Source organism: Neofelis nebulosa, chromosome 7, assembly GCF_028018385.1.
Source record: "Neofelis nebulosa isolate mNeoNeb1 chromosome 7, mNeoNeb1.pri, whole genome shotgun sequence".
Classification (NCBI taxonomy): domain Eukaryota; kingdom Metazoa; phylum Chordata; class Mammalia; order Carnivora; family Felidae; genus Neofelis; species Neofelis nebulosa.
In genome coordinates, this window is record NC_080788.1 from 135,266,802 (window position 1) to 135,293,210 (window position 26,409).

Genomic DNA, 26,409 nt, shown 5'->3' on the forward strand with positions numbered 1-26,409 from the left:
TGTTTGCTAAAATCTGAAGTTAAAACGAGAAACCACAAGTGGGCTGACTGGATCACATATGGACACTCACGGAAGGATTCGCTTTCAGAGCTATGTTTGTTCTCCCTGAACGAGTTCCTGGAGTTTTAACTAGAATTGTCACTTACTTCTGCTCCAAAGTAAGTCTCTCAAGTGTTTGTCTTGTCCCTATGATGTAGAAACTCGCAGATAGGGAGGTAGGCATAATGCCTTAGCTTTTCAAAAGATTAACCCACTGTGAAGTGGGTTAATCTCTGCGGAATTTTTTAAAAGCCTAAAAATATTTTTATAAACTCGGAAGGCGTTGTCATCCTAAGGGCCTTGAGCTCAGTCTGTCTCTCATTCACCCACACACAAGAAAAAGTCTTGAAATAGTACAACACAGAAACCCTTTGGGAGCAGTCCTTCTAGGAAATGAGAGGCTCTAATTCCCAAAGTGGCCGAAATCTTATTTCCTGCTGTATTATCCATGTCGAGAATAGTACCTGGCCTGAGCAGGAGCTCAAAAAGACGTGTGTGAAGGAACAAACGAATAAACTGGGTTTCCTCCTATGTGAACCCATGACAACCAAGTTATCATTGCAAGAAGCCACTGTGGGGAAAATGACTTTGGTGACTGAAAATGATTACCATCAGATTTCTGCTCTGGGCCACAACAGAGTAGCTTGTGTGTTTATTCCAGGAATGCAACATTTGAAAATCAATTACTGTAATTAATCACTAGATGAGAACGAAAGAGAAAAACCACATGGTCATCTCAGAAGAGGTAGAACAAGCATTTAATTAAAACTCTCAGAAAACTAGGAGAAAAAAATCCCTTAATTTGGCAAGTGGTATCTATTAAAAAATTTACAGCAAACATCATATTGAATGGTAAAATACTGAGTTCTTATTTTGAGTTTAGGAACTAGCCAAAGAGGTCCACTGTCACCATTCTATTCAAGATTTTGCCAGAAGTCTAGTCAGCTCAGTAAGGGAAAAAAAGAAAAATTGGAAACGGAGAAGTGAAACTATCATTATTTTTAGGAGATATGTGTATACATGAAGAAATACAAAAGAATCTATAGAATTAGTATAATTAAAGTGAAGTTAGTAAGGTTGAGAGATGCAAAGGCAGTATAGAAAATAATTATATTTCTACATACTAATGAACAATAATTAGATAATAACATATAAACATCAAAAATCTAAAGATAAATCTAACCTCCACATGTAAATCTTAAAACCTTGTTGAGACAAAGTAAAGATGATCTAATTAAATAGAGAGATATACCATGTCTATGGATTACAAAACTCAAAATTGAGAAAATATAAATTCTCCTGAAATTGATCTCTATAACTTAATGCCATACCAATTAAACCCTAATAGGTAACCTCCCCAAGGAAAACAACAACCTGTTTCTAAAATGTGTATGGAAGGGGTGCCTGGATGACTCAGTCGGTTGAGCGTCTGACTTTAGCTCAGGTCATGATCTCACGGTCTGTGAGTTTGAGCCCCACATCGGGCTCTGTGCTGATGGCTCAGAGCCTGGAGCCTGTTTCAGATTCTGTGTCTCCCTCTCTCTCTCTGCCCCTCCCCCGCTCATACTCTGTCTCTCTCTCTCTCTCTCTGTCAAAAATAAATAAACATAAAAAAAATAAAAACAAATGTATATGGAAATGCAAAGCGTTAAAAATAGCCGAGACTATCCGGAAGAAGATCAAAGTTAGAGATCTTACATTACCAGATGGGAAGACTATAAAAATTACAACTGCAATGCACTGAGATTTTCAAGACACTGTACTAGGTCAAGTGAACACTCATGGAATAAGTAAACTTTGCAGTATCTCACACCATGCACAAATACCAGTGCTAGATGGATCACAGATCTAATGTGAATGATAAAATAAAGCTTTTAGAAGAATAAGAATCTTGGGGTAAAGATTTATGAAACAGGACACAAAAATCACTAACCATAAAAAACGGGTATACTGCACTTCACAAAAATTAGAACTTTCTGGTCATCAAAGGACATCGATTGGAAAGTGAAAAAGCAAACCAAAGAGAAGAGATTTATAACAACACATCCGACAAAAACTTCATACCAATAAAATATAAAGAGCCCCTGCCAACCAATAGGAAAAAGACAGACAAGCGAATAACTGTAACTTGTTAAGTGACTTGAGTAGGTGCTCAACAAGTGAGAATGTCCAAACGGCTAATAAAGATATAAAAGGGTGCTCTACTTGTCACTGCTTCTCAGGGAAATGCAAATTAAAACTACAACAGAATCCACACTTGCCAGAATGCCTAAAACCACAAGGAAATACAATTTCGCCAGAATGGCTACAACCACAAGGAAATACAACTTCGCCACTCACACATTGCTGGTGGGAGTGTAAATTGGTGCGACAGCTGTTGGAAACTATTTGGCAACATCTTTAAGCTAAATATGCATCCATCTTATGATTCAGTAAGTTTCATCCTTATGTATAAACCCAAGGGAATGAATGTACATATCCACCAAAAGTTACGCACGGGAATGTTCGTGACAACTTTAGACAAAAAAGCTAAAAATTATGAACCCAAATGTCTATCAACATTAGAATGGATAAATAAATGGGGATATACTCATCTGATGGAATAATACAGAGCAATGAAAAAGAGCACACTATTGTTATGGCTGCATGCACCGACGTAGTTGAATTTCACAGATACGATGATCATCAAACCCAACCAGACACAAGGGCAGGCAAACAAGTCTACGGGAGACAGAAGCCAGAAGAACAGTAGTTAAGTTTGAGTATGGAGTGGGAGCCTTATCTTGATTGAGGTGATGGTTATGAGGGTACATACATAAGTTAACGTTCACTGAGCTGTACACTTAAGATCTGTGTACTTTATATGCTATACTGCATTAAAATTAGAAAAAAAATTGTTTATTTATTTTTGAGAGACAGAGAGAGAGAGAGAGACAGACAGAGTGTGAGCAGGGGAGGAGCAGACAGAGAGAGAGAGAGAGAGAGAGAGAGAGAGAGAGTCACAGAATCCCAACCAGGCTCCAGGGTTGGAGTCGTCAACACAGAGCCCAAGGCAGGGCTCGAACTCACGAACTGTGAGATCACGACCTGAGCTAAAGTCGGACACTTAACCGAGTGAATCACCCAGGCGCCCCTAAAATTTTTAAAGAATATGATCACTACCTACATGTACCCTTAGTGCTCCATTTGGACTGGTCTCTTTGGCCACGGAAAGTCAATGGTCTCCATGGCAGAAAGCAGTAGGAACAGTTGGAGAGGGAACAGGGAAAGAGAGGAGAAGGCAATCACATGGGCCTCCTAGCAAAAAATAACCATCTTACAAAGCCTGTATAGACATACTAAATAAGTTCACCTACCGACCCAGTAGATACAATGATTAAAAGAGATTTATACACATGGCTACTGAAATGGCCTTTTTGTAAAGTCACCCTCTGTCCATGTTCATAGCAATTGTTTGTACCTCTGAGATGTAAAGCTGCTCATTTTCCCACAGGGCCAGTATTTCCCTTTTCCTACAGCCCTTTCATCCCCAAATGTTCCCTTCTCTGCCCCCATCAAGGATTTCTCTGATGTTAACTACAATCCATAAACATTAGTCAACACATGGGTGTGTTAAGAAGTGGGGAGTAAAGTGTCAGTGTAGGGAAACACTCACGTGTGCGGTTGTACCATTGGAAAGCAAGAGGAAGTACACTTGCTGCCATCCGTGAAGACACCACAGATGGCGACGGGCGGAATGGCATTCGTCTGAATTGTGTGACACCACTGTCCCCCTTAATCGTTCACACAGAAGAACAACAATGTTTCTCATCTTTTTATATCCCACTTACTTACTTTCTAGGAAGACGAATTCTTATCTTTATGAAGGCTGTGGAAGAATTTACATAGTTACGTGGATTACTGTAGCTTATTTTCGGCAAGTTTTCAATTCCACACCCAAGGATGCATACATACCCCTTGAGACAGAAGTACACCTGCTATCCATTAAAATGCCAGTCTTTCAGGGGCGCCTGGGTGGCGCAGTCGGTTGAGCGTCCGACTTCAGCCAGGTCACGATCTCGCGGTCCGTGAGTTCGAGCCCCGCGTCAGGCTCTGGGCTGATGGCTCAGAGCCTGGAGCCTGTTTCCGCTTCTGTGTCTCCCTCTCTCTCTGCCCCTCCCCCGTTCATGCTCTGTCTCTCTCTGTCCCAAAAATAAATAAAAAACGTTGAAAAAAAAAATTTAAAAAAAAAAATAATAAAATGCCAGTCTTTCAAAAATTTCTCTAACTATGTTCGAATGTGCCTTCCTCTTGTTCTTTTTAAAAAGTCATGCGGTAAAGTTCTTAGGGATATTTTTCAAAACTTCAGTACTAAAGCGTTACCTTTACATGTAATGTGGCACCCTCTGTATTTCCCTTCTTACTCATCAGGAGAATGAGAATTATTGTACACTTAATCTCTCCTTTTACTGGTGTTTATAACTTCAGCAAATAGGCTAGCACTACAGCGCCTAAAATAAACTGTTATGAATGATCTAAGGTCTACACAACCAGTAGGTCTTTCATGAGGATAATTGTCACATATATTTCAACACAACAGTGCACATTTTGCGTGACCAGCCCCATAGAAAGTCAAAAATAAAACCGCCGTTAAGAATGTCATGTTCGTCAACCTTCCTGGATTTTAAACAAAGAAAACAAGAGAAACAACGATTTCCCCATCTACCTACAAGCAGGAAAACAAAGCTGTAGCATTGGGTTCATATTTAACTTAAATTTCCTTGTCTTTTTTTATTTAAAAAAAACTTTTTTTTTTTTTTTAACGTTTATTTATTTTTGAGACAGAGAGAGACAGAGCATGAACGGGGGAGGGTCAGAGAGAGAGGGAGACACAGAATCTGAAGCAGGCTCCAGGCTCTGAGCTGTCAGCACAGAGCCCTATGTGGGGCTCGAACCCTAAAACCTGGTATCATGACCTGAGCCGAAATTGGACGCTTAACTGGCTGAGCCATCCAGGTGCCCCAAACTTACATTTTAAATGTAGCCCTTTACATAGTTTTTTTAAGAAATCAGTAGCAATATAAAAAAATGAAAAAGCAGCTTTTCACAGGTAAATGAATCTGCAACTCCAACACAAACAAGCATGTTTGAAATGAACCCAGGAGGCTTGATTTTTTGTTCCAGTGGCTCATTGACTTATTATTTTATAGAGGTTTGGAAGAATTAATGAATTTCAAAATAGCTAATTTAACTCAGTCAGCCACAGGATCTGGCATAGTAGTTAGAAGAAATGGGTCTTTTAAAATTTATTTCCTCTACGACTTTCCTTTTCTTATTCTTGACTCTCCATTAGCCATATACAGTTATAAAATATTTGAATCAGGGTCTATGATGGTATGAAAATGACATGCAATAAAATCAATAAGGGAAAAAGGAAGGGGTGATTTCGCCTTATCTCCAAAATTAATATTATAAAGAGAAATTAATGTATTTATATATTGGGGGCTTTTTTGGATCTACTTCTATTCTACTCCTAATACTAAGAAAGAGTTCATATGAAGTATTTTCATATAAAATATTTCTTAGTGTACTTCTGATGCGACTAAGTGAAAGTGTTGTGAATTTTAGAATACAAGTCACTGGGCGGTGACAGTTTGCACACAGTGTAACCACTGCAAGCTTAGCATCAGAGGCTGTCTTTCTGGAATTCATAAGCGGGGTGGGGATGAAGGTATTTGACATGGGGCACCACCCCGAGTGCTTTTAGGTCTTTTCAAAAGCCCATTCTAGATTATTCAGAGACCCTCATTGCGATGGATTAGCTGCTCCTTCCTTCCTCTTCTTACTCTACCTTTTTACCCATTTCATTTTCTGTCAAGTCCTTCTGAAGAAGAGGCAATGAAAATAAACGAAAATGAAACCCCTCAATTTCAACATCCAGGAGTCAATGGCATCTTCAATCATTACACTGACCATTTTTCTGGATCGTTTTCCATTAGCAACAAAGTCCGTTTAGTTTATACTCTGCAAGTAGTATTTTCTACTAGGATGCACAGTTAAAAAAAAAATGACCTGAAGAGCTAACTTAGACATTTCCAAATCTATTTAACATAACTATAGATACAAACGGACATTTTCTTGGTTATTATAATTCTGTGCCTGAGGAAATCAGTTTGTGAATTAGCTATATGGTGGTAATAATTCATGTAAGATTTCCCATCATTACCAGGAATGACTGAAAGCTAGGAGCACAAAAGTTTCATTGACTCGTGAGAATTATATAGCCATTTGGGCCGCTAAAAAGTATAAAAAGTCATTTCCAATAACCTTCACGGACAAAAATGTGAACAGAGTGATACAGTATTTTGAAAATATTTTAATATTTGCCATTTTTTGCCTGTGCTATTAATATGTACATTGATTTAGTAATAAATATACTATTACATAGAGTGCAATATTTTTAGTATTTGTAACTGTTTGAAATTAATGCTGCTATTATCTCAAGAAAGGAATAAATAAATATCATGCCCAAATTCCAAACCAATGCTCAAGAGATTATCACTAACAAAAATTATAAAATAAACATGTTGGGCATTATCTTTTTAAGCATGATTCTTGTAAACACAGCCAAGATCACTTTTCTCAGTCCTGACATTTCCTGTGATGGCTTTAAAAGAAAATACAACGTACAAATCCTATCTTTTTTTTTTTTTCTTTTTGCATAGGGAATGAATTCATTGTATTTGAAAAGGAAGCAATCTTTTTGGTGAAAGGTCTCCATCACATAGTACTTGTTTTCTGTAGGAATGCAGAACTTTGGAGCAACAAAAGGGCTCTGCGGAAGTTTATAAAATATGCTCTCTGCATTTAAAATTTAACAGAAAAATTTCAAGACAAGTCAGAGTCATGATTCTAAAATAGTATGTACATAATATCCGACTCCGGGAGGGCATGCCTCGCTGCAGCACAACGCAGTACACAGATGTGAAGCACAGTGTTTCATAGAATTTTCCTTTAGATTTTCTTCGCATCGGTGCCTAAGTGGATCGTGATTGTGCCCATTCCGCTTGTCGCAGACAAGGTAGAAGGGGGACGTGAGGACAAATTTAAAGCGGATGTGGAAAAACGGGCAAAAATGCAGCACATGTGCTTTAAACGGTGCACTTTATAAAATAGTTTGCTTTATCCATAGTCTTTTACAAAGTGCAGTATTACTTAAAACAGAGACGTGTACCTCAATATTCGGCAATAACCATTAAAACAACCTGCCAGGAAAGAGCAGTGCGAAATTAAAACCGTATGTAGCTTAGCATGCATGTCAGACGGGTCCCCAGTACAGAGTATGGGACCTTACGTTCCTGTATCTTTTTTTTTTTCTTTTACTTTTTAGAAAAGGACTCATAACAACAGGTTACCATCGTAGGCAACCATAAAACAAAGACAATAAGTTAAAACCCTCTCTCAGGAAATGAGCGAACGCCACGCATCAAATTCACTACACAATCTCTGCACTGCTCCGCGGGGGCCCATCTCTTAAAAGGCCACACGGTCCCCGAGGCAAAGCAAAAGGCATCATCATCACCGTACGCGTGACTCCTGCGGGCGGACGTCTGGAACACCCGAGACTCGTTTTGTAAGCAGCTCGAACCTGACCCGTCCCTAAGTAGGTTTACAGACACCCCTGCTCTTTCAGGAACAGTCCTGTTGGCGTCACGCCAGGTCACTCAACAGTAAAACGTGTGCTCTGTTCACAGTAACATTCTCCGTGCAGTGCTTTTTGGACACGGGCAACCAGTTGGGTTTGCCTGAAAACGACTCCCTAAGAGGCAGGTTCCGCGAAGACCAATGGGGCACGTTTTTAAAAGCGCACGACGTCACCTCAGGCACAGGCTGAGGGCACGCGGGTGCGATGGGTCGTCGTCGGCGACAGTCCTGCCCTCCGCCCGCCTGCGCTCAGTCCGAGAATTGGGAGAGGGTGTCCGGGTTGCTGCCGTCAGCGGGGTGGACGGGCTGCAGTGTCTTCGTTGGGGTGGTCTTCCCGTGGGACTGGGAGGAGGACGAGTGGGAGCTTTCGCTCGAGCTGCTGCGCGTCTCTGTGCTGGTGCTGGTTTTCTTCATTTTCCTTCTCTTGGCCAGAGGGGCCTTATCGACATTCTGCAGGCAAAACCCCTCTCTCTTGTATTTGTTAAAGGCCTAGGGGAGAAAGAGAGGGAGCCTCTGTGAAGGCAAAGGGGCTGACGCTTTCCGGGCATGTCTGAGTTCTAGAAGAAGACAACTTTCGGTTGGCAACCACGGCTCCAAGTTGTTTCAGGAACAAAGTCCTTAAAACCGGTACTTGCCAACCTCCTGGCAGGACACACAAGCTCAGGGGAAGAGTCCCCAGGGCTCTGCGTAAATCAAACCAGCCAGGCTGCTCAGGAGTCCTGATTCTTCCTCAATCTTTTGACGAGGTCAGCGCTACCTCTCAGTAAAAAACACTCACCACCCCCGCTCCAACCCCCATTACTTTTACTGGTCCTGCGTCTGAGATTTAAATCCAACCACAGGGGCACCTGGGTGGCTCGGGTGGTTAAGCATCGGCTTAGGTCATGATCTCATGGTTGGTGGGTCCGAGCCCCGCATGGGGCTCTGTACTGACAGTGACGAGCCTGCTTGGGATTCTCTCTCTCTCTCTCTCTCTCTCTCTCTTTCTCTCTCTCTCTCTCCCCCCTCCCATGTCTCTCTCTTTCTCTCTCTCTCTCTCAAAATACATAAATAAACTTATAAGAATAAAATAAAAATAGAATAGAATAAAATAAAATAAAATAAAATAAAATAAAATAAAATAAATTCTGACCACAAAACCCCAATACAGAGCAGACCTGATCCATTACAGGCCCCCGTCTCCACCTCCAAGTCGGGGTAATCCGGGTGGATCTTGGACACTTCATCTACATAGAAAGGCTCAGCGCCACATGCCTCGGCCTGGTTTCTCCTCCCAGCAGCCTGTCCCTACTTTTCTTGGTCTCCAGCTTGGGTGTCACTGGGGCTACTACTGATCGTTTTGCCTCAAATACCACCGGGAAGATGGGCGACCATCTGCTACAACCTTCGCAGTCACTCCCTGCGCACCTCAACGGTATCCTCGTTCATTAATTTTCGATCCACGTCTGCCGCTGAAGAAGAAACTGTCCTTTTTCCTCTCTCAAGATGATCCCTTCAGAGGTAATTGTACTTCTCCAGAACTCACCTATTCCTTATGCGATTATCTTAAAGCATTAGCAGCTGCTTGGTACAAATGCGTGTACTCTGACGACACGTCCCCCGCAGCCTCGAGGATATGTGATGTGTCAATGGTTGTTAAGTGAACAGACTTTCACATGTGCCTTCGCTCCTAATGTTTATTTATGGCTTTCAAAGAAAATGATTTAGGGGCGCCTGGGTGGCGCAGTTGGTTAAGCGGCCGACTTCAGCCAGGTCACGATCTCGCATCTGTGAGTTCGAGCCCCGCGTCAGGCTCTGGGGTGATGGCTCGGAGCCTGGAGCCTGTTTCCGATTCTGTGTCTCCCTCTCTCTCTGCCCCTCCCCCGTTCATGCTCTGTCTCTCTCTGTCCCAAAAATAAATAAAAAACGTTGAAAAAAAAAAAAAATTTAAAAAAAAAAAAAAAAAAAAAGAAAATGATTTAGCTTATTTGAGAGAGAAAAGTTCCAATATGAAGCCTATTGTTTTCATGATCTCCCAAAAACTTTCAACTACTCAAATGTCACACGACTGCCCCATCTCACAAGCTCATTCTAAATGTCATATGAGTGCTTGTGGGTCAGCAGTGACTCTGATGCCCCACACACTTTGTGTTAATCCATGTGTTTATATCACAAAGGCATTTCTAAAAACATACCTAAACTTAAAAAAAAAAAAAAACGCATTATTTTCAATGCACCACTAAGGATGTGTCTCTGAGGTCATGATTCAAACCCGCCCTATGTGTGCAGAGCCCAGGGCCTTACGTGGAAGGTGGCTTTCACACAGGTTTGCACAGCAGCCCCTGAAGATCCTAGAATGTCTGGAGTCATCAGAGGATTTGAGGACAGCTGACTGCCATCTTGAAGCCATTCATTGTGTCTCAAGCCTGACATTTTAAGCCTTTTATTTGGATCGACTGTGAGAAGTCCTATGGGAATAATTGAGATATGTTTATTTTATGATTTGTTGCTTCAGACATAAATCTCAATGAGGTTCACATGACACAATGGTTTCTATAAGGCTTCAAACTCCTACTAAGGTAATTACATTTTCATATACATTTAAATCTCCTAGTAAATGCTGGGTGCTAATTGATGATAAGGCCTACAATAGCCTATGTCTGCTGTAGGCTAACTGGCTTCTTGATCAGGAGAAAATTAGCACCCACATAAAGACGGCCACTGGCCAATGGGAAGCTCCAAGGGAACAAAGAGCACCTAGATATACTTCATTTGTGTACAAACAATCCTTTTTTTAATGTTTATTTATTTATTTTGAGAGAGAGGGAGTGTGCACGTGTGCGCTCATGAAGGGGAGAGAGGCAAAAAGAAAGGAAGAGAGAGAATCCCAAGCAGGCTCTGCACTGTCAGCTCAGAGCCTGACGTGGGGCTCCATGGCGTGAACTGTGAGATCATGACCTGAGCCCAAATCAAGAGTCGGACGCTTAACTGGCTGAGCCACCCAGGCGCCCCTTGTGTACAAACATCTTGTACAAGTCAGTAAGTGCCATAAGGCAGGGGAGATATGGAGATGGAGACACAAAGAGGAGCTCTGAGTTGATGTACAGACAAAACCAACTAGGACAGCATCAGGGGACGAGCGCAATAGCAAAATCCCCAGGTACAGTGTGTTAGCCGCCCAAGGGAAGGGCTCTGACCAGAGAGTGGGGGCACCCCGGAAGGCTTCCAGAAGATGAGTCCTGGGGGGATGGATACAGGTGGGCTCAACGAAGAGGGACGCCCCAGGAATTACAAAGCGCCAGAGTAAAGTCACACAGGAATCTGAGGGCCGGCACATTTGAAGAATTCAAAGGCAGAGTAAGGGTAACAGGAAGCATAGGCAGGCAGGGCCAGGTCACCAAGGACTTTGAATCTCAAATGCTCCCATATAGGAGTCTGACCTGAAGCTAACAAGGACTCTCTGAAGGATTTTTAACAGAAGAGAGGCATGAGCACGTCTGGATACGAGGAAGGTCACTCTGCTGATTGATAACGGACAGGTAAAGTCAGAGGAAGTGAGACAGGCTGAAAGGATGGTGTGGGATCTCAGGAGAGGAAGGATGGCAAGACCCGAGGGCGGCCATGTGAACCGCAGGAGGTGGTGAGGAGAGACACCGAACCTGCAGCACTGAGTGGCTGAGGAAGGTAAGGAAGGTGCGGGACGTACGGTGACGTCCAGGTTTCTGTCTTGGTAATTTGGCTGCTTGGCAGTGCAAGAGGGGGATGGGAAGAGGCATGTTTGGGGGGAAAGGATAGTAAAATAGTGTCAGTTCATTTTGGAGGTGTTAGATTGAGACACTGCGGACCCTGTGCATGTGGGTAAGACTACTAAGGGACAGAGTTCTGGTAAGAAAAAAAATAAGGCCGGGGCGCCTGGCTGGCTCAGTCAGTTAAGTGCTGGACTTCCGCCCAGGTCATGATCTCGTGGTTCGTGAGTTCTGGCCCTGAGTCCCGCTCTGTAGTGACAGCTCAGAACCTGGAGCCTGCTTCGGATTCTGGTGTCTCCCTCTTTCGCTGCCCCTCCCTGGCTCACGCTCTGTCTCTCTCTCAAAAATAAATATTTTAAAAAATGAAAAAAAAAAAAAAAGGTTCAGTAGACTAACCTGGAAACCTTTTAGAACACATGTAAGCTCCATGAGTAATTAACAAATAAATATATGCACAATGAGTATGATTCCACTTTAATCACTACACATCATACAAAATGTAAAATTGCATCAGATTCTTACCTTGGATCAAATCTTTAGCTTCTTGGGATACATTCTTCCAGGCTTCTCCTTCAAAGGAGAAATCTCCCTTTTTAATTTTCTTCATGATCTCCACTGCACTGGTACATGTCAAACTTTTGTCGTGAGATTGGAATGGGACTTGCCCTGACAACATTGTATACTATCAAGAAAAAAAGGGAACAGAACAGAATGTCTGCCAAAGTCATTGTCAAAGCCACTCCAGTAATCTCACTACTAACTTCATCAGCATAGTTTACCAAATATAATAACTAGCCTTACTGGGTTTAGAAGATTATGTAGAGACTTCTATCACTGAAGCAACAAACACACTTCAAAGCCTTATAAATAAAGTGAGCCGGCTTATTATGATACCAAGATTTAAAGAGCAAGAAAAACAAAACAAGGATAATCCGGCTGCTTCTGAAAAAATAGTATTCGTGTTAACAGAGAATTGAGAGGGAGCAGAACGCCTCAACAGCTATTTTTTAATGCAATTGTTTTTAGTTTATGCATTTATTTTGAGAGAAAGAGAGAGAGGAAGAGAGAATAAGTGGAGGAGGGCAGAAAGAGAGGCAGGGAGAGATCCCAAGCAGGCTCCATGCTCAGTGCTGAGCCCAAAGCAGGGCTCGATCTCATGACTGTGAGATCATGACTTCATGACCCTTAACCCACTGAATCACCCAAGTACCCCAATAGCTATTTTTTTCTATTCAATTCCACACATCCTTTCCCTAGGACACTTTTTCTCTTTCTCTCTTTCTCTCTTTCCCTCTTTCTTTCTTTCTTTCTTTCTTTCTTTCTTTCTTTCTTTCTTTCTTTCTTTCTTTCTTTCTTTCTCCTTCTTCTTTCTTTCTTTCTTTCTTTCTTCAATTTTAATGTTTTTATTTATTTTTGAGAGAGAGAGAGAGAGAGAGAGAGAGAGACAGACTGTCAACGGGGGAGGGGCAGAGTCAGAGGGGAAACACAGAATCTGGAGCAGGCTCCAGGCTCTGAGCTGTCAGCACAGAACCCAACGAGGGGCTCAAACTCATGCCGTGAGATCATGACCTGAGCCAAAGTCAGATGCTTAACTTACTGAGCCACCCAGGTGCCCTGGAAGACCCTTGTTCTAAGGAGGGAAATGCTAGGACACCTGAAGAACAATGCCAGAACAATCTAAGAAAACCAGAAACCTCCCTAAATCTTCTTTCCTTCATCCTTCCTGCATACCGGCAACATTCACACAGCCGATGTCTTTTCCCGAAGTTTCCCTCTTCAGACTCCTACACTGGCTTCCCGACATTCACCAGGCACCTTTCAAGCTCCGGCCTCGTCTTCCCTCCTGGGCTCAGCCTCTGCAGTAGCCGTATTCCCACCCCCTATTCCGCACCGACAGTTCCTAGGCCTCTGGACTGCGCACAAGCTACTCGGTCCCCTCAGAAGGCCATTTTCTTTCCTGAGCTGGCAGAGGCCCACCCACCCTTCGGTGTAACTTTCCAGGATGTGTAACGAGGGCCTCCGCCATCTGTCATAGTTACTCCCGAGAGAAGACAGGCGGTAGGAGGGGAAAATGAGCTTTAGCGTCAGACAGACCTGGTTTCCAACAACTGCTTTTTTACTTACTAGCTTCTGTTTTCTGGCTTTTTAGTTTACTAGCTTGGGTATGTTAGTTAACCTCTCTTGGACTTTTTCTTCATCTACACAACAAATGTAACAGGATCACACAACCCATTGCACGTGGTAACAGCGGAAGCCTGCTCACTAATATACCAGGCTTCACTCTGTTCTTCCTCCTCTTTTTCTGGCTGGAAGGCAGCAGGGACCCCATTTTCTCAATGGAAGGTGGGGAATCAGAACAGTGAGTCAGGCGACTTTAGAGCCCCTTCCTAAAGGTCTGCTTTCTAGATCACTGGAGGCTCCAACACTTCAGCCTGGGTTTCCCAGAGAGCAGAGTCTAAAGCTGAAGTGAAGACACAATTACATTCCTGAGCAGGAAGAACTGAGAACAGGGAACAGTGTACACACCAAAGGAACTGCAGGGACCAGCTGCCATGCTGAATGTGGTACAAGTCAATATGGTGCTGGCATTGATAAGCACCTATTGATCTGGTCAACAGATTGTTCTTGATCTCTATCAACAGGAAGGATCAAAGCAGTAGGTCTTCACATACCAAGGATAGCATTCACTGTCTTGCCCAAGAGCTGTGTGACCTCTCCTGCTCTGTTATAATATAGTCTGTTAGGACCTTGATCATCTCGACATTCTCAAGAATCCCATGCTGGCTCTCTATACTGATGTCTTCATTAAGTAAGACCTGGGGAGCAGGAACTAGCAGGTATCCCAAATGCCTTATAAGCACACGAATGTCAGAGGGACGGAGATGAACTCCATAAACGTTCAGGGGACTATCACATTGGTAAAGACTTTAGAGCTCCAATGGTTAGGGGCATAGAGACATTTCCCCTGAAAGATAAATTGCTGTAGCTTGTCCCACTAAGAAAGAGGTGCAGGACTCAGTGGGGCTTCCTTGGATTTTGGCAGCAGCATACATTGCACTTGAGAATCCTGCTCCAATCCATTTATCAAGTGACCTGGAAGGCTACCAGTTCCAAGTGGGGCCCAGAGGCAAGAGGGCTCTGCGGCAGGTCCTGGCTGAAACACAAGCCGTCCTGCTACCTAGGCCATAGGATTTGGTTGACTCGATTGTGTTAGAGGTATCTGCGAAAGGGAAGAATGCTGTGTGGAGTCTCTGGCAGCTGCAACAGAGGAGTTGTAGAGCAGACCTGAAGGATTCTGTGTGGGGTCATGCCTTCCATGGCAGAGAACTACTCTCTGAAAAGCATCTCCTGGACGCTACTGGTTCCTAGTAGACTATGAATGCCTATAGAAGGGATACCAAAAGCAGTGCATCTTATACTATGATCAGCACTGATTCACCAAGCCCGAGCAGCGATCCAATGTCCTATGGACACAGCACACTTAGAATCAACCCTAGGAAGTCCAGAAGGCATGAGCAAGTTACATTCACAGTGCGTGCCACCTATCTCTGTTGCACCAGCACTTCTTCCTCAGCTCAAGCCAATGGCCTCATTGAGGAGGGGTTCTCTAGGACGTCCTTCCTCTACGGAGGAAGAAAGGAAATTGAGACTGCTCGATAGGTGGCCTGCTAGAGCGTGAAAAACTCAGTGAAGGCAGCTGCTCAGGACAATACCGCGTGGGGTTGGGGCTCTGTCCCTGAGGATTGTGTTGAACCACTGGCTGATCCATTGGTGCTGGATCCCCCATATCTGGATTCTGTGAGTGGAGGATCATGTTTTAAATGGAATTAGCTGTCACCCCATAGGTATGTTAAATGTACCCGTGGGGTAGCATATGATCCTAGCCCATGTAAATACTGTGTGTTATGGACTGAATGCTTGTCTGCCTCCAGAATTAATACGTTGAAGACCCAACCTCCAACGCGCCTGTATTTAGAGACAGGGCCTTTATGGAGGTAATTAAAGTTAAATGAGGTCATATGGGAGGGGTCCTGATCCAATAGGATTAGTGTCCTTATAAAAAGAAACACCAGAGAGCTTGCTCATGCTCTCTCTCTAAGCATACACACTGAGGAGAGGCCATGTGAGGATACAGAGAGCAGGTGGCTGTTTACGACTCAAGGACAAAATCCTCACCAGACACCAGCACTGCTGGCATCTTGGTATTGGAATTCCCAGCATCCAGTCTGTGAGAAAATATATTTCTGTTGCTTAAGCCACCTAATCAGTGGTATTTTGTTATGGCAGCACCAAGCTAAGACACCGTGTAAGCTCTATTTTAATTAAAGTCCCGTACGTTTGTTTAAAACATTTTTTTAATATTTATTTTTGAGAGAGAGAGATTGTGTGTGTGTGTGTGTGTGTGTGTGTGTGTGTGTGTGAGCAGGGGAGGGGCAGAGAGAGAGGGAGACACAGAATCCAGGCTCCAGGCTCTGAGCTGTCAGCACAGAGCCCGACGTGGGGCTCGAGCCCACAAACCACGAGATCATGACCCGAGTCGAAGTCAGATGCTTAACTGACAGAGCCACCCAGGCGCCCCAAAGTCCTGTAGGTTTCTGACAGGGATTGCATATCTATGAGGTAGACGGGGGTTGTAATCATGCCATATGATACTACATGATGCAGCTTCCTGGAGTATTTGTTTTACTCAATGGGGGTAATATAAATTATTTTCAAACTATAATAGCTACATTCATGTTTATTAGATACAACATACAAAAAGGCCATAGATTTCCTTTCTTTTTTTTTAAGATTTTATTTTGTTATTTTTTTAAAGATGTTATTTTTAAGTAATCTCTACACCCAGTGGGGCTCAAACCCACAACCCCGAGATTAAGAGTCACATGCTCTTCTGACTGAGCCAGCCAGGCACCCCAAGGGCCACAGATTTCTAAGGCAAATCAGGAGACTCCAAATAAACTTTCTGCTTGTTATGGAATAACTGAGGCTTTGTATCTAGATCCTCTGAAGATATGCATTTATTCATGTAGAAAAGTTCACAAAGCACTCTGGGTTCTTTTTTTTTTTTTTTTTTTACAGTTTAAGGTGTATACTAACATTCTGCATACGTATTTCATTGTGTATCTCTAAACGGCAAAGATCTTTTAAAAACCACAACAACACCATTATCACATCTAAAAAAAATTAGCAGTAATTCCTTTATATCATTCAGTACCCAATCAATATCCAAATTTCTCCATCTGTGTTATATACGTCGTATGTATCTATTATAATTATATCTGGATGACTTAGAGTTTGAACCTAATAAATAGCATTAAAATTAGAATTTGCTTGAATCAGAATTGAAGTAAGTGTAAATATTGTTTCCTAAGTGTCTTTTAATCTGTAGGGTCTCAGGCTCTTTTCTTTTTTCTAGGAGAAACTGGGTTGTTCGTCCTGTAGAACGGCCCACAGTTTGGATACTGTGACCGTACTCCTGTGGCATCGTGTAAGCTGTTCTTTGCCCCTTGCTTGCCTTAGAAACTTGACAAATAGATCTAGAGAGAAGCATGGCTCCCGTCCGTGCTGTGACACATAGCTATCTCCATAGATGTGGCATTCGGAAGCTCTAAAACACTCGTCCACATCTCGAAGACTGTTTGGTAAAACTTTAAAAAGCATGATGATTAAAACTGACCTATATTTAAAGTAAAGGCTCTTTTACAAGGGGTACTTTTATATTATTACTAAAATTGGAAAGCTCCCCTTTATTTAGACTAATTTTTTCGGAGAAGGTTAATGAAAATGTAATCAGTTTAAGCCCTTAAACAAAACTCTCAAATCTATAGCAGTTCGTTGTTTATTTTTATTGAAAAAACCTTATTCGTAAATATTTTCATTTGAAAATTATAAATGATGAGTTAAAATTGCTGAAATAAAAACTATATAAAGCTTAAAAATAAAAGAGGAACCATCCTGCAGGGACAACTGGTTAGCCACTGTGGGAGAATCGACACCAAAATAAATCCCAGATGGAGTGCAGATTTAAGTATAAAAATAAAATATAATTCTGGAGGGAAATTTGGGAGAATATTTTTATAATCCTGGGTTGGGGTAGGGGTGTGTGACAATCTGACATCAAAACCACATGTCACAGGGGCGCCTGGGTGGCTCAGTCAGTTAAGCGTCCTACTTTGGGCCAGGTCATGATCTTGAGGTCTGTGAGTTCGAGCCCCGCATTGGGCTCTGTGCTGACAGCTCAGAGCCTGGAGCTGCTTCGGATTCTGTGTCTCCCTCTCTCCCTGCCCCTCCCCTGCTCATGCTCTGTCTCTGTCTCTCTCAAAAATAAATAAACATTAAAAAAATTTTTTAAAAACACGTCATAAAGGAAAAGACTGATGTCTTACTACAGAGATAAAAAAATTCTCCATTTAAACCCTGAAACACAAGTGAAAATCCCATGATACTATAAACAAAGTTTTCAAATGACAAAATCAGAATAAAAACATCTCCACTATCAATGGCAGACAAAGGATTAAAGTCCTTCACAGAGCTTTAAAATGGGCAAAGCTCATAAACAGCAATTCATAAAAAAGAAAATACAAGTGTCCAAATACATGAAAAGATGCTCAAAACTGAATATTCATCAAAGAAATGTATGCAAATTACAACAGTAGAAAATAATTTCAGATTGAAATTGATAGTATCCGATGTATTCACATACAGTTGATGGAACATGATCTGGTAAACCTTCTAGAAGGAATTTGAGGCATAGATGTCAAAATAAAGATGTGCGTGCCCTTCTCGTAGGAGTTTATTCCAGGGAAATGAGACAAATGCAGCCACAACTATTAAAAAATAGTCATTTGTGTAGTTTGTAATTAGTGAAAAACTGGAAAATGCTAACTGCTCATTATAAAGAAAAGGTTAAATGAAGTTTGGAGGCTCAAACTACACGTATAATATAAGCTCATTTGCTAAAAAACCCAAACAGCTGTACACGTAAACAGAAGGAGAAAGCCAGAAAGCACACGTAATATGGTGGCGGCAGGCAGTGGGTTAGAAGAGGGGGAGCTCACGCACATCACCTCCACACAATGTCATGAGTGAGTCTGCTTGTTCCTCTACTCTTTCGGTTTTGTCCGAAAATTTCTCCCTAAGATTATGCATTACAAGTTACATGCAGAAAAAGTAGAGCTATTTTGAGAAGAAACATGCCAAGATTATTTTTCTAGCTTAATGTTCTGTTTCTGATCACAGCAGCCCAGGTCATTTTGTGAAAAACATGCTTATCACGATTACTATAAGTTACTATAAATATTTCCCGCTTTATCCATTAATTTGTTAACTTACCCTAAATCATTGTCTTTCATTACAGTTTTAGTCTGAAAATCTCATAGAATATATATATATATATATATATATATATATATATGTGTGTGTGTGTGTGTGTATATGTGTACGTATATATATATGTGTATATATATATATAAGCTTATATATATGTGTGTGTGTATATATACGTATATACATATATATATGCATATATATATACATATATATGCATATATATACGTGTATATATATATATATATATAAAAAAGAAATATATATATACGTATATATATATATATGTATTTCTTTTTTTTTTTTTTTTTAACGTTTATTTATTTTTGAGACAGGGAGAGACAGCATGAACGGGGGAGGGTCAGAGAGAGAGGGAGACACAGAATCAGAAACAGGCTCCAGGCTCTGAGCTGTCAGCGCAGAGCCTGATGCGGGGCTCGAACTCACGGACCGTGAGATCATGACCTGAGCTGAAGTCGGATGCTTAACCAACTGAGCCACCCAGGCGCCCCATATATGTATTTATTTATTTATTTTGAGAGAGGGGGCATGCAGGTGTGCATGTGAGAGAGCAGGCGAAGGGCAGAGAGGGAGAGAGAGAACTCTAAGCAGGCTCTGTGCCACCAGGACAGAGCCAGATATGGGGCTCAAACTCACGAACCGTGAGATCATGACCTGAGCTGAAACTAGGATGCTTAACCAAATGAGCCATCCAGGTGCCCCCTCACGGAATATATTTTTTATTTTTTACTTATTTTATTTATTTTTTATTTTTTTTAAGTTTTTTTTATTTTTTATTTTTATTTTTTTTCAATATATGAAATTTATTGTCAAATTGGTTTCCATACAATACCCAGTGCTCATCTCAAAAGGTGCCCTCCTCAATACCTATCACCCACCTTCCCCTCCCTCCCACCCCCCATCAACCCTCAGTTTGTTCTCAGTTTTTAAGAGTCTCTTATGCTTTGGCTCTCTCCCACTCTAACCTCTTTTTTTTTTTCCTTCCCCTCCCCCATGGGGAATATATTTTTTAACGTTTTTCTAATAATAAATCACTTTGCTATTTTCATATTATATCTGATATGTATCTTTCGAAAATATACTATTGCGTCTTTATAAATTCTTATGCATATAAAATGCAATACCTTAAATATTTCAAAATAAACCAAAATAAAAATTCCTGGGGCGCCTGGGTGGCGCAGTCGGTTAGGCGTCCGACTTCAGCCAGGTCACGATCTCGCGGTCCGTGAGTTCGAGCCCTGCGTCGGGCTCTGGGCTGATGGCTCAGAGCCTGGAGCCTGTTTCCGATTCTGTGTCTCCCTCTCTCTCTGCCCCTCCCCCGTTCATGCTCTGTCTCTCTCTGTCCCAAAAATAAATAAAAAAACGTTGAAAAAAAAAAAATTAAAAAAAAAAAAAAATTCCTACATTGTCTCCAATGTAAATTTTAAAAAAGGGAAATAGCCTTTGGTCAGACCTTTACTTGGTTGTACCGAAAAGAAACCAATTTGTCAATATCCCCCACAACTTTAAGAAAAACAGTAGGAAGAGATAGGTAAGAGGCCATCCAGGAACTGACTAGGTTTAACGGCTCTAGTGAAATGAACTCACCAAAATGACGCCCAGGCTCCAGAGGTCACAGGACTCGTCGTAGCCATTATGGTTCAAGAGCTCCGGGGCGGCATAGTGCAGGGTGAAGCAGGGTGTCTTGAGAGGCTGGTTATCAGGCGGCTTTAAGCGCGCAAACCCAAAATCGATTACTTTAATTTCCAAATTGTCGTTTTCGTCAGTGAACAATAAATTCTGCAAGATACAAACACGTAAATTAGTCTCCCGTGACAATGTCCTGGGACTTGGTGACACCATGTACATAACGTTGTCTATCTCTATGCTGATACGGGATTTGGACACGGAGAGAGGTCTGATAGAGAGGGTCAGGGAGCTGGACGACAGTGTACTGTTCTTCTCTGGCTTATGCTTGTTTATATTATTTCAATTTTACAACGTCTTATGAAACATTTTTCGATTGCACCACGCCTCTTCCTGTGTCAGAGCCTTTGTCTACATTTTTCGGACGGCGTTTGTCCTCTACCCCCTCCACCAACCTCGGTACCGACCAGGCCCACGTGCCCCTACTGCTTGCTTAGAGATACCGCCCTCACCCCCCCAAACGTGCCACTGCACTCAAGTTAGGACTTTTTCTATTTTCTCCTAGCATATTTGCTTTTCCTTTCTGGCACTTAGCATCTCGGCATTATTAGTCCACTGTCTTCTTCCTCATGAGTCCATAATTCCCTAAGGGCGGGGACTATGTGTCCACCTTATTTATGACTCTATTCCCCAAACCTGCTGCACTCATATAGTAGGTGCTTTGGTAAATATCTGCCCACTGAATAAAGTCATAAATAAAATAGCTGTATCCAGTATAGCTTATTAAAGAAGACACGGTAGGCTGGCTTCCAACTGGCTGGCTCAGTTGGAAGAGTGTGTGACTCTTGACCTTGGGGTCGTGAGTCCAAGCCCCACACTGCATGTAGAGATTGCTTAAATAAATTTAAAAAAACACCAAAAACCTTTAAGAAATAAAAACAAATTAAAGAAGACATGGTAAAGACATACATTACATTTCAGAATATTTTCTCCAAAACAGCTAAGACTTAAACATTTTTTGGATGCTTATGGATATTATTCCTCAATTATGCACACATTGTTCTTTTGAATCCCTCATCTGCCAAGCCTTCTCAGTCACTAAGCTTTTACTGTACTGTTTTCGTGTTTATCACATGTTTAATAAATGCTAACTGTACTAAGGCATGATCATCACTTTTATTAGTCTATCAAGCTAGTAGCCACGGTAAGCAAATCTGATTATACTGTCTTCAGACACGCTGACGAAACCTGTTATGTCTTTATGTTCATTAAATAATTCCTCGGATCTGGAACATCATTTTTTTTTTCGTTAATATTATTTCCGCTAAAATAAAAGACATTACAAGGGTTCATTCATATAAAGAAGAAAACATCTTCTACACCTTCCACCCAAAAGTTAAAAATGGATAAAGTGGGGGGAAAGAAAAGCAAAACAATTAAAAAGTTTTCTTAAATTTTCTATCCTAGGATGCTTGATCCTGAACGTGTGATGGAATTAAAATGTGGATAAAAACTGAAGCCCAGCTGGGGTTTACACGCCATAGCTCCGGGCAAGTCTTTCAGCGAATGACTTGTGGGCTCCTCTGCGGCGCAAGCACTGTGATCTGTACAGAGGACCATGGGGCACACCTGGCCCCCGTCCGCACGGAGCCTGCCAAGTCTTGGGAGGTGGTTTCCGTTTATTCTCTGAGAGGACTTCCTTAACCGCAGTTCTTGAAATGAAGGAGGGGGGCGCTCCCCCTCTCGGCTCTCCCGATGGGGCTGGGTGCGCATGGGCGGGAGTGGCAGGAAGCAGCCGCCTTTCAGCGTCCTCTCAAGCTCCACCCTGAAACTCATCTGATGTCACTGGTCTCTCATCTCTCAGGATGGGGACCGGTTTGAAAAGCACAAATCAGTCCACTAAGAATGTCAGCTAGCTTCTAAGTTTATCTGCTTCTCACCTAGAATTTAGGAGTTTGCCCATGCCGAAAGCAAATGCCACATTAATATTGACCAAAAGATACACCATCAGGTCTTAAAATACGACATCAGTGGGAAAGGGGTTACACTTTGGGCCTGGGAGTAACATACTCTGCCATTTAAAAGTCAAAGTCATTTTATTACGAAGATGTTAGTACGAAGGCACATTTTCATTTCTCCAGAATCTATGTTGATTTAGGACTATAAATGTAGTAGAATGTCCTAACTCATCTGACATGTCTTCACTTCAAAAGGCTACTTGAAAGAAAAGGTTGGTAACAAGAAGAACGAAGCTACAAGTATCTTTGTATCGGTAAGATGGGAAGGCAAATTTAAATTCTGTTGGAAAGGACAGTTGCATCATTTGAGACTCATGGGATGACAGATGGCCGGTTATCAAAGAATAAAACATGTGAAAATGAATTCTATACAGTCATGGAACAGATCTCTTCAATTAAAAAAATTACATGCTTGTTCCTTGTCTATCAAGAAAACATTTAAGTGGTGTGCTTTTGCATTTAAAAATAGATTGCTAATCTCCAATGTACAGAGCACCATACTGTCAGTGGGCGTTCTGTAGGAGAGTGAGAACTCGGAGGAAGGAAGCAGAGGGAGAGCTACCACAGTTGCAAGTTCATGAAACACAGTTCACTTTTGATTCATTACTAGTAATATGGATAACAGTAATAGGAAGTCCAGGGACAGAAGTCTATGTGCTTTAGAATCAGTTGATTATACTTGGATGCACAGAATTCCATTTTTAAAACACCCTCTTCCTACCAATGATCCAAGATACTTAAAAAGGCAAAAACAAAAACAAAAACAAAAAAACCGGTGCTTTTGGAGACATAGTCTTTCGTGGTCTAACACAAAAAACAGACTCCAAATAAATTATTATTTTAAGAGTATTTGAAAATGCTTTATCAACATGTGGTAATTACAAATGAAGTTCTATTTTAAAGAGGAAATATGTATAATTTTGCATATGGTAAACGATGAGTCACTGTTGTCCTTTTATAAATCATTGGGTTTTGTTTTTCAATTTTCGTTATTATTTTGATGATTTCCTAAAAGGGGGGGATTTTCATATTTTTGATACTACAAAGGGACATTCTAGAGTTAGAACCTTCTTTACTAACCTTTTGACAGAAGAAATATATAAAAAGCTACTACTTTTGCTTTGCTACACAATTCTATAAATACAGTACACGAGCAAAGACATATAAGGATGGTGTGGCTAATTAAATCAAGACAATTCTTTATGTTTAAGTATTTAGAACAGAATTATATACATTCCTATTCATGAGCTAATCAATTTGATTACAAAAATGAGAAACAAGCTTTCAAAATACATCATTAAAAAAATAAACCTCTAAAATGGTACACATATAGGAGGGATATTATTTTCTGCTACAAAAATTTCCATAGCTATTTTTAGCCCACAACTGTTGCATAAAGTATTTCTTCCATAAAAGGCTCTCACACTTACAAATATAACCTCAAGATGATCTGCTGGCAAAAAAAAAAAAAAAAAAAAGACAAATTTATTTTTGACTAAAATAGAAAAGAAAAAAAAAAAATCCCAGAAACAGGATATCTGCAAGTATCTATTTAGCAGGAAGCCCTAAAAAACAAAACAAGAAAAGCCCACACATACTCGGGGGGATATTCGGTAATGAGGCGAGGCTGAGTTACACGAGAGAGCACGTCACTTTATACCTCGGGTTTCAGGTCTCTGTGCACCACGCCGACATCATGCATGTGGCTTACAGCTGAAACGAGCTTCCGCATGATGTAGCTGGCTTCGGTCTCACTGAAGTGCTTCTTTTTCTTAATACGTTCAAACAGCTCTCCCCCGTTCAGAAGTTCCATCACCAGAAATGTGTGAAGCTAGATAAGAAAAAAGATTAACGTGGAGGGCTTTCATGAAGAGAAGTGTATTTATGTATGAAACATTCCTTGACTATTAACTATCACCAATACATTTACAGAATCCCTTGGTAAAATAATCAACAGCAGTCCGTAATATTTTAGAGGAAAGAATCGAAGGGTAATGTGGCTTTTTTAGAATTCTATTTTGGTAATGGAAAATTTCAAGTACTGCAGTGAAATCTTTATATATCCTTTCCTTGACTAATTCTTTCATTTGAATTCCATTCCAACCCTCTTGATCAAGTTTACATAGCTTTCTTTTTAAAGTGTGACCTGGTGCTGATAATAATGTGAAATCATCTGCTTTAAATAATATAGAAGATTAATGACAGAGAATGGGCAACTGCCCACAGGAGGCCTGACACACCCAATGAATAGCAAATTTATCTTTTCAAAAAGGTGTTTCATGATGTCACTTTGAACCTCCTGTCAGACCTCAACAGATTAGTTTCAGGGTTCCTTGTTAATACCCACGGCAAATACCCATAACTCACTGCCTTTTTTTTTTTTTTTTTTTAATAATTGCTTTGGATACCAATGGCGTTATCTTAAAGAGTTTAAAAAGTTATTTATTTACTATGCTTTGCACACATGTCCATAAAGAAAATAACTCAGGAGCAACTGAAAAGCAAAGGAACTGTATCAGCTCTCAAATGAACACAAACATGTTGTTTAAAGAAAGATAGCCGGGGCGCCTGGGTGGCGCAGTCGGTTAAGCGTCTGACTTCAGCCAGGTCACGATCTCGCGGTCCGTGAGTTCGAGCCCCGCGTCAGGCTCTGGGCTGATGGCTCGGAGCCTGGAGCCTGTTTCCGATTCTGTGTCTCCCTCTCTCTGCCCCTCCCCTGTTCATGCTCTGTCTCTCTCTGTCCCAAAAATAAATAAAAATCGTTGAAAAAAAAATTTAAAAAAAAAAAAAAAAAAAAAAGAAAGATAGCCAATCACCAGATTCAGGTGCTATGCATTACAGAACCAACATCACTTGACAAATATGTTTCTTTTCGAATTAGCAAAATCCTCCCCGAAAGAAAAAGCTTCATAATTATCCTGCACAAACTGGGCGAATTTTAAAAGGTGAACATTTTTAATAAGAGAATTGCTTCCAGCCTACCAGAGATCAAGCTAATTTGAGTTTCTACGTATGACAAACCAGGTCAACACTGAAGGTCTGTTACAAACATCTGCCAGTGACTAACAAACAATGGAATGGTTTAAAAGATGGGCTTTAGGGGTACCTGGGTGGCTCAGTCGGTTAAGTGTCCAACTCTCGATTTGGGCTTAGGTCATGAGCTCATGGTTCGTGGGTTTGAGCCCCACATTTGGCTCCGCACTGATGGTGTGGAGCCTGCTTGGGATTCTGTCTCCCTCTTTCTCTGCCCCTCCCCTGCTCTCTATCTCTCTCTCTCAAAATAAATGAATAAACATTAAAACATTTTTTTGAAGATAGGTTTTAGAATCAACCCTGGATCTGAATGCTGCTTCTGCTACTTACTTATGACCTTGGGAATGCCACTTAACCTCTGTGACTTTAGGACCCTTGCCAATAGAATGTAGATAACAGTGAGAAAATGTATATGAGACAGTTGACTAATGGCCTTCCAGAGATGTCCGTGTCCTAATCCCCAGAACCTGTGGATGTTACCTGATATGGCAAAGGGATTTTGTGGACGTGATTAAGGATCTTGAGCTGGGAGGACTGTCTAAATTATCCATCAGAGCCAACAGTATGGGATGGGACTATGGAAACAAGAGATTGGAGAGATATACAGAAGGGTCACGAGCCAAGGAAGGTGGACAGTCTCCAGAAGCTAAAAAAGGCCAGCAAATGGATTGTCCCTTGGAGCCTCCAGAAGGCACCAGCCCTGCCAACACCCAGACGTTATACCAGTGAGACTGATTTTGACCTTCTGATCTCCAGACTGCGAGATTATAAATTGGTAGTGTGTAGGTATGTGGTAATTTGTTACAGCAGCTATAGGAAACGAATACAAATCATCGCACACGAAGTGAACTATATGCTGCACACCCAGAGGCTGAAGACCCACCCTAATCAATTTCACCCCTCCGTCAAAGAGAAGACTGTGTGTACTTGGGGATGAT

The 26,409-nt window shown here is 41.4% G+C and overlaps 1 protein-coding gene across 14 annotated transcripts in view; it reads right to left on the reverse strand.

The window, feature by feature from the left end:
* Positions 1–781: 781 nt before the first annotated feature.
* Positions 782–26,409, reverse strand: part of RPS6KA5 (ribosomal protein S6 kinase A5) — a 185,259-nt gene continuing 159,631 nt past the window's right edge. For 8 of the 14 annotated variants that reach the window (XM_058740013.1, XM_058740018.1, XM_058740015.1 and 5 more), the window contains 5 exons: positions 24,099–24,269; positions 20,382–20,573; positions 11,970–12,129; positions 10,006–10,169; positions 6,375–8,211 (listed from right to left, as the gene is read on the reverse strand). In XM_058740013.1, coding sequence (XP_058595996.1) covers positions 7,972–8,211; positions 10,006–10,169; positions 11,970–12,129; positions 20,382–20,573; positions 24,099–24,269 — 927 coding nt within the window. In that variant the 3' untranslated portion in view covers positions 6,375–7,971. Of the gene's footprint in view, positions 3,908–6,374; positions 8,212–10,005; positions 10,170–11,969; positions 12,130–20,381; positions 20,574–24,098; positions 24,270–26,409 lie in introns of those variants that run through there. The other 6 variants (XR_009264722.1, XR_009264721.1, XM_058740014.1 and 3 more) reach the window with 6 other exon arrangements.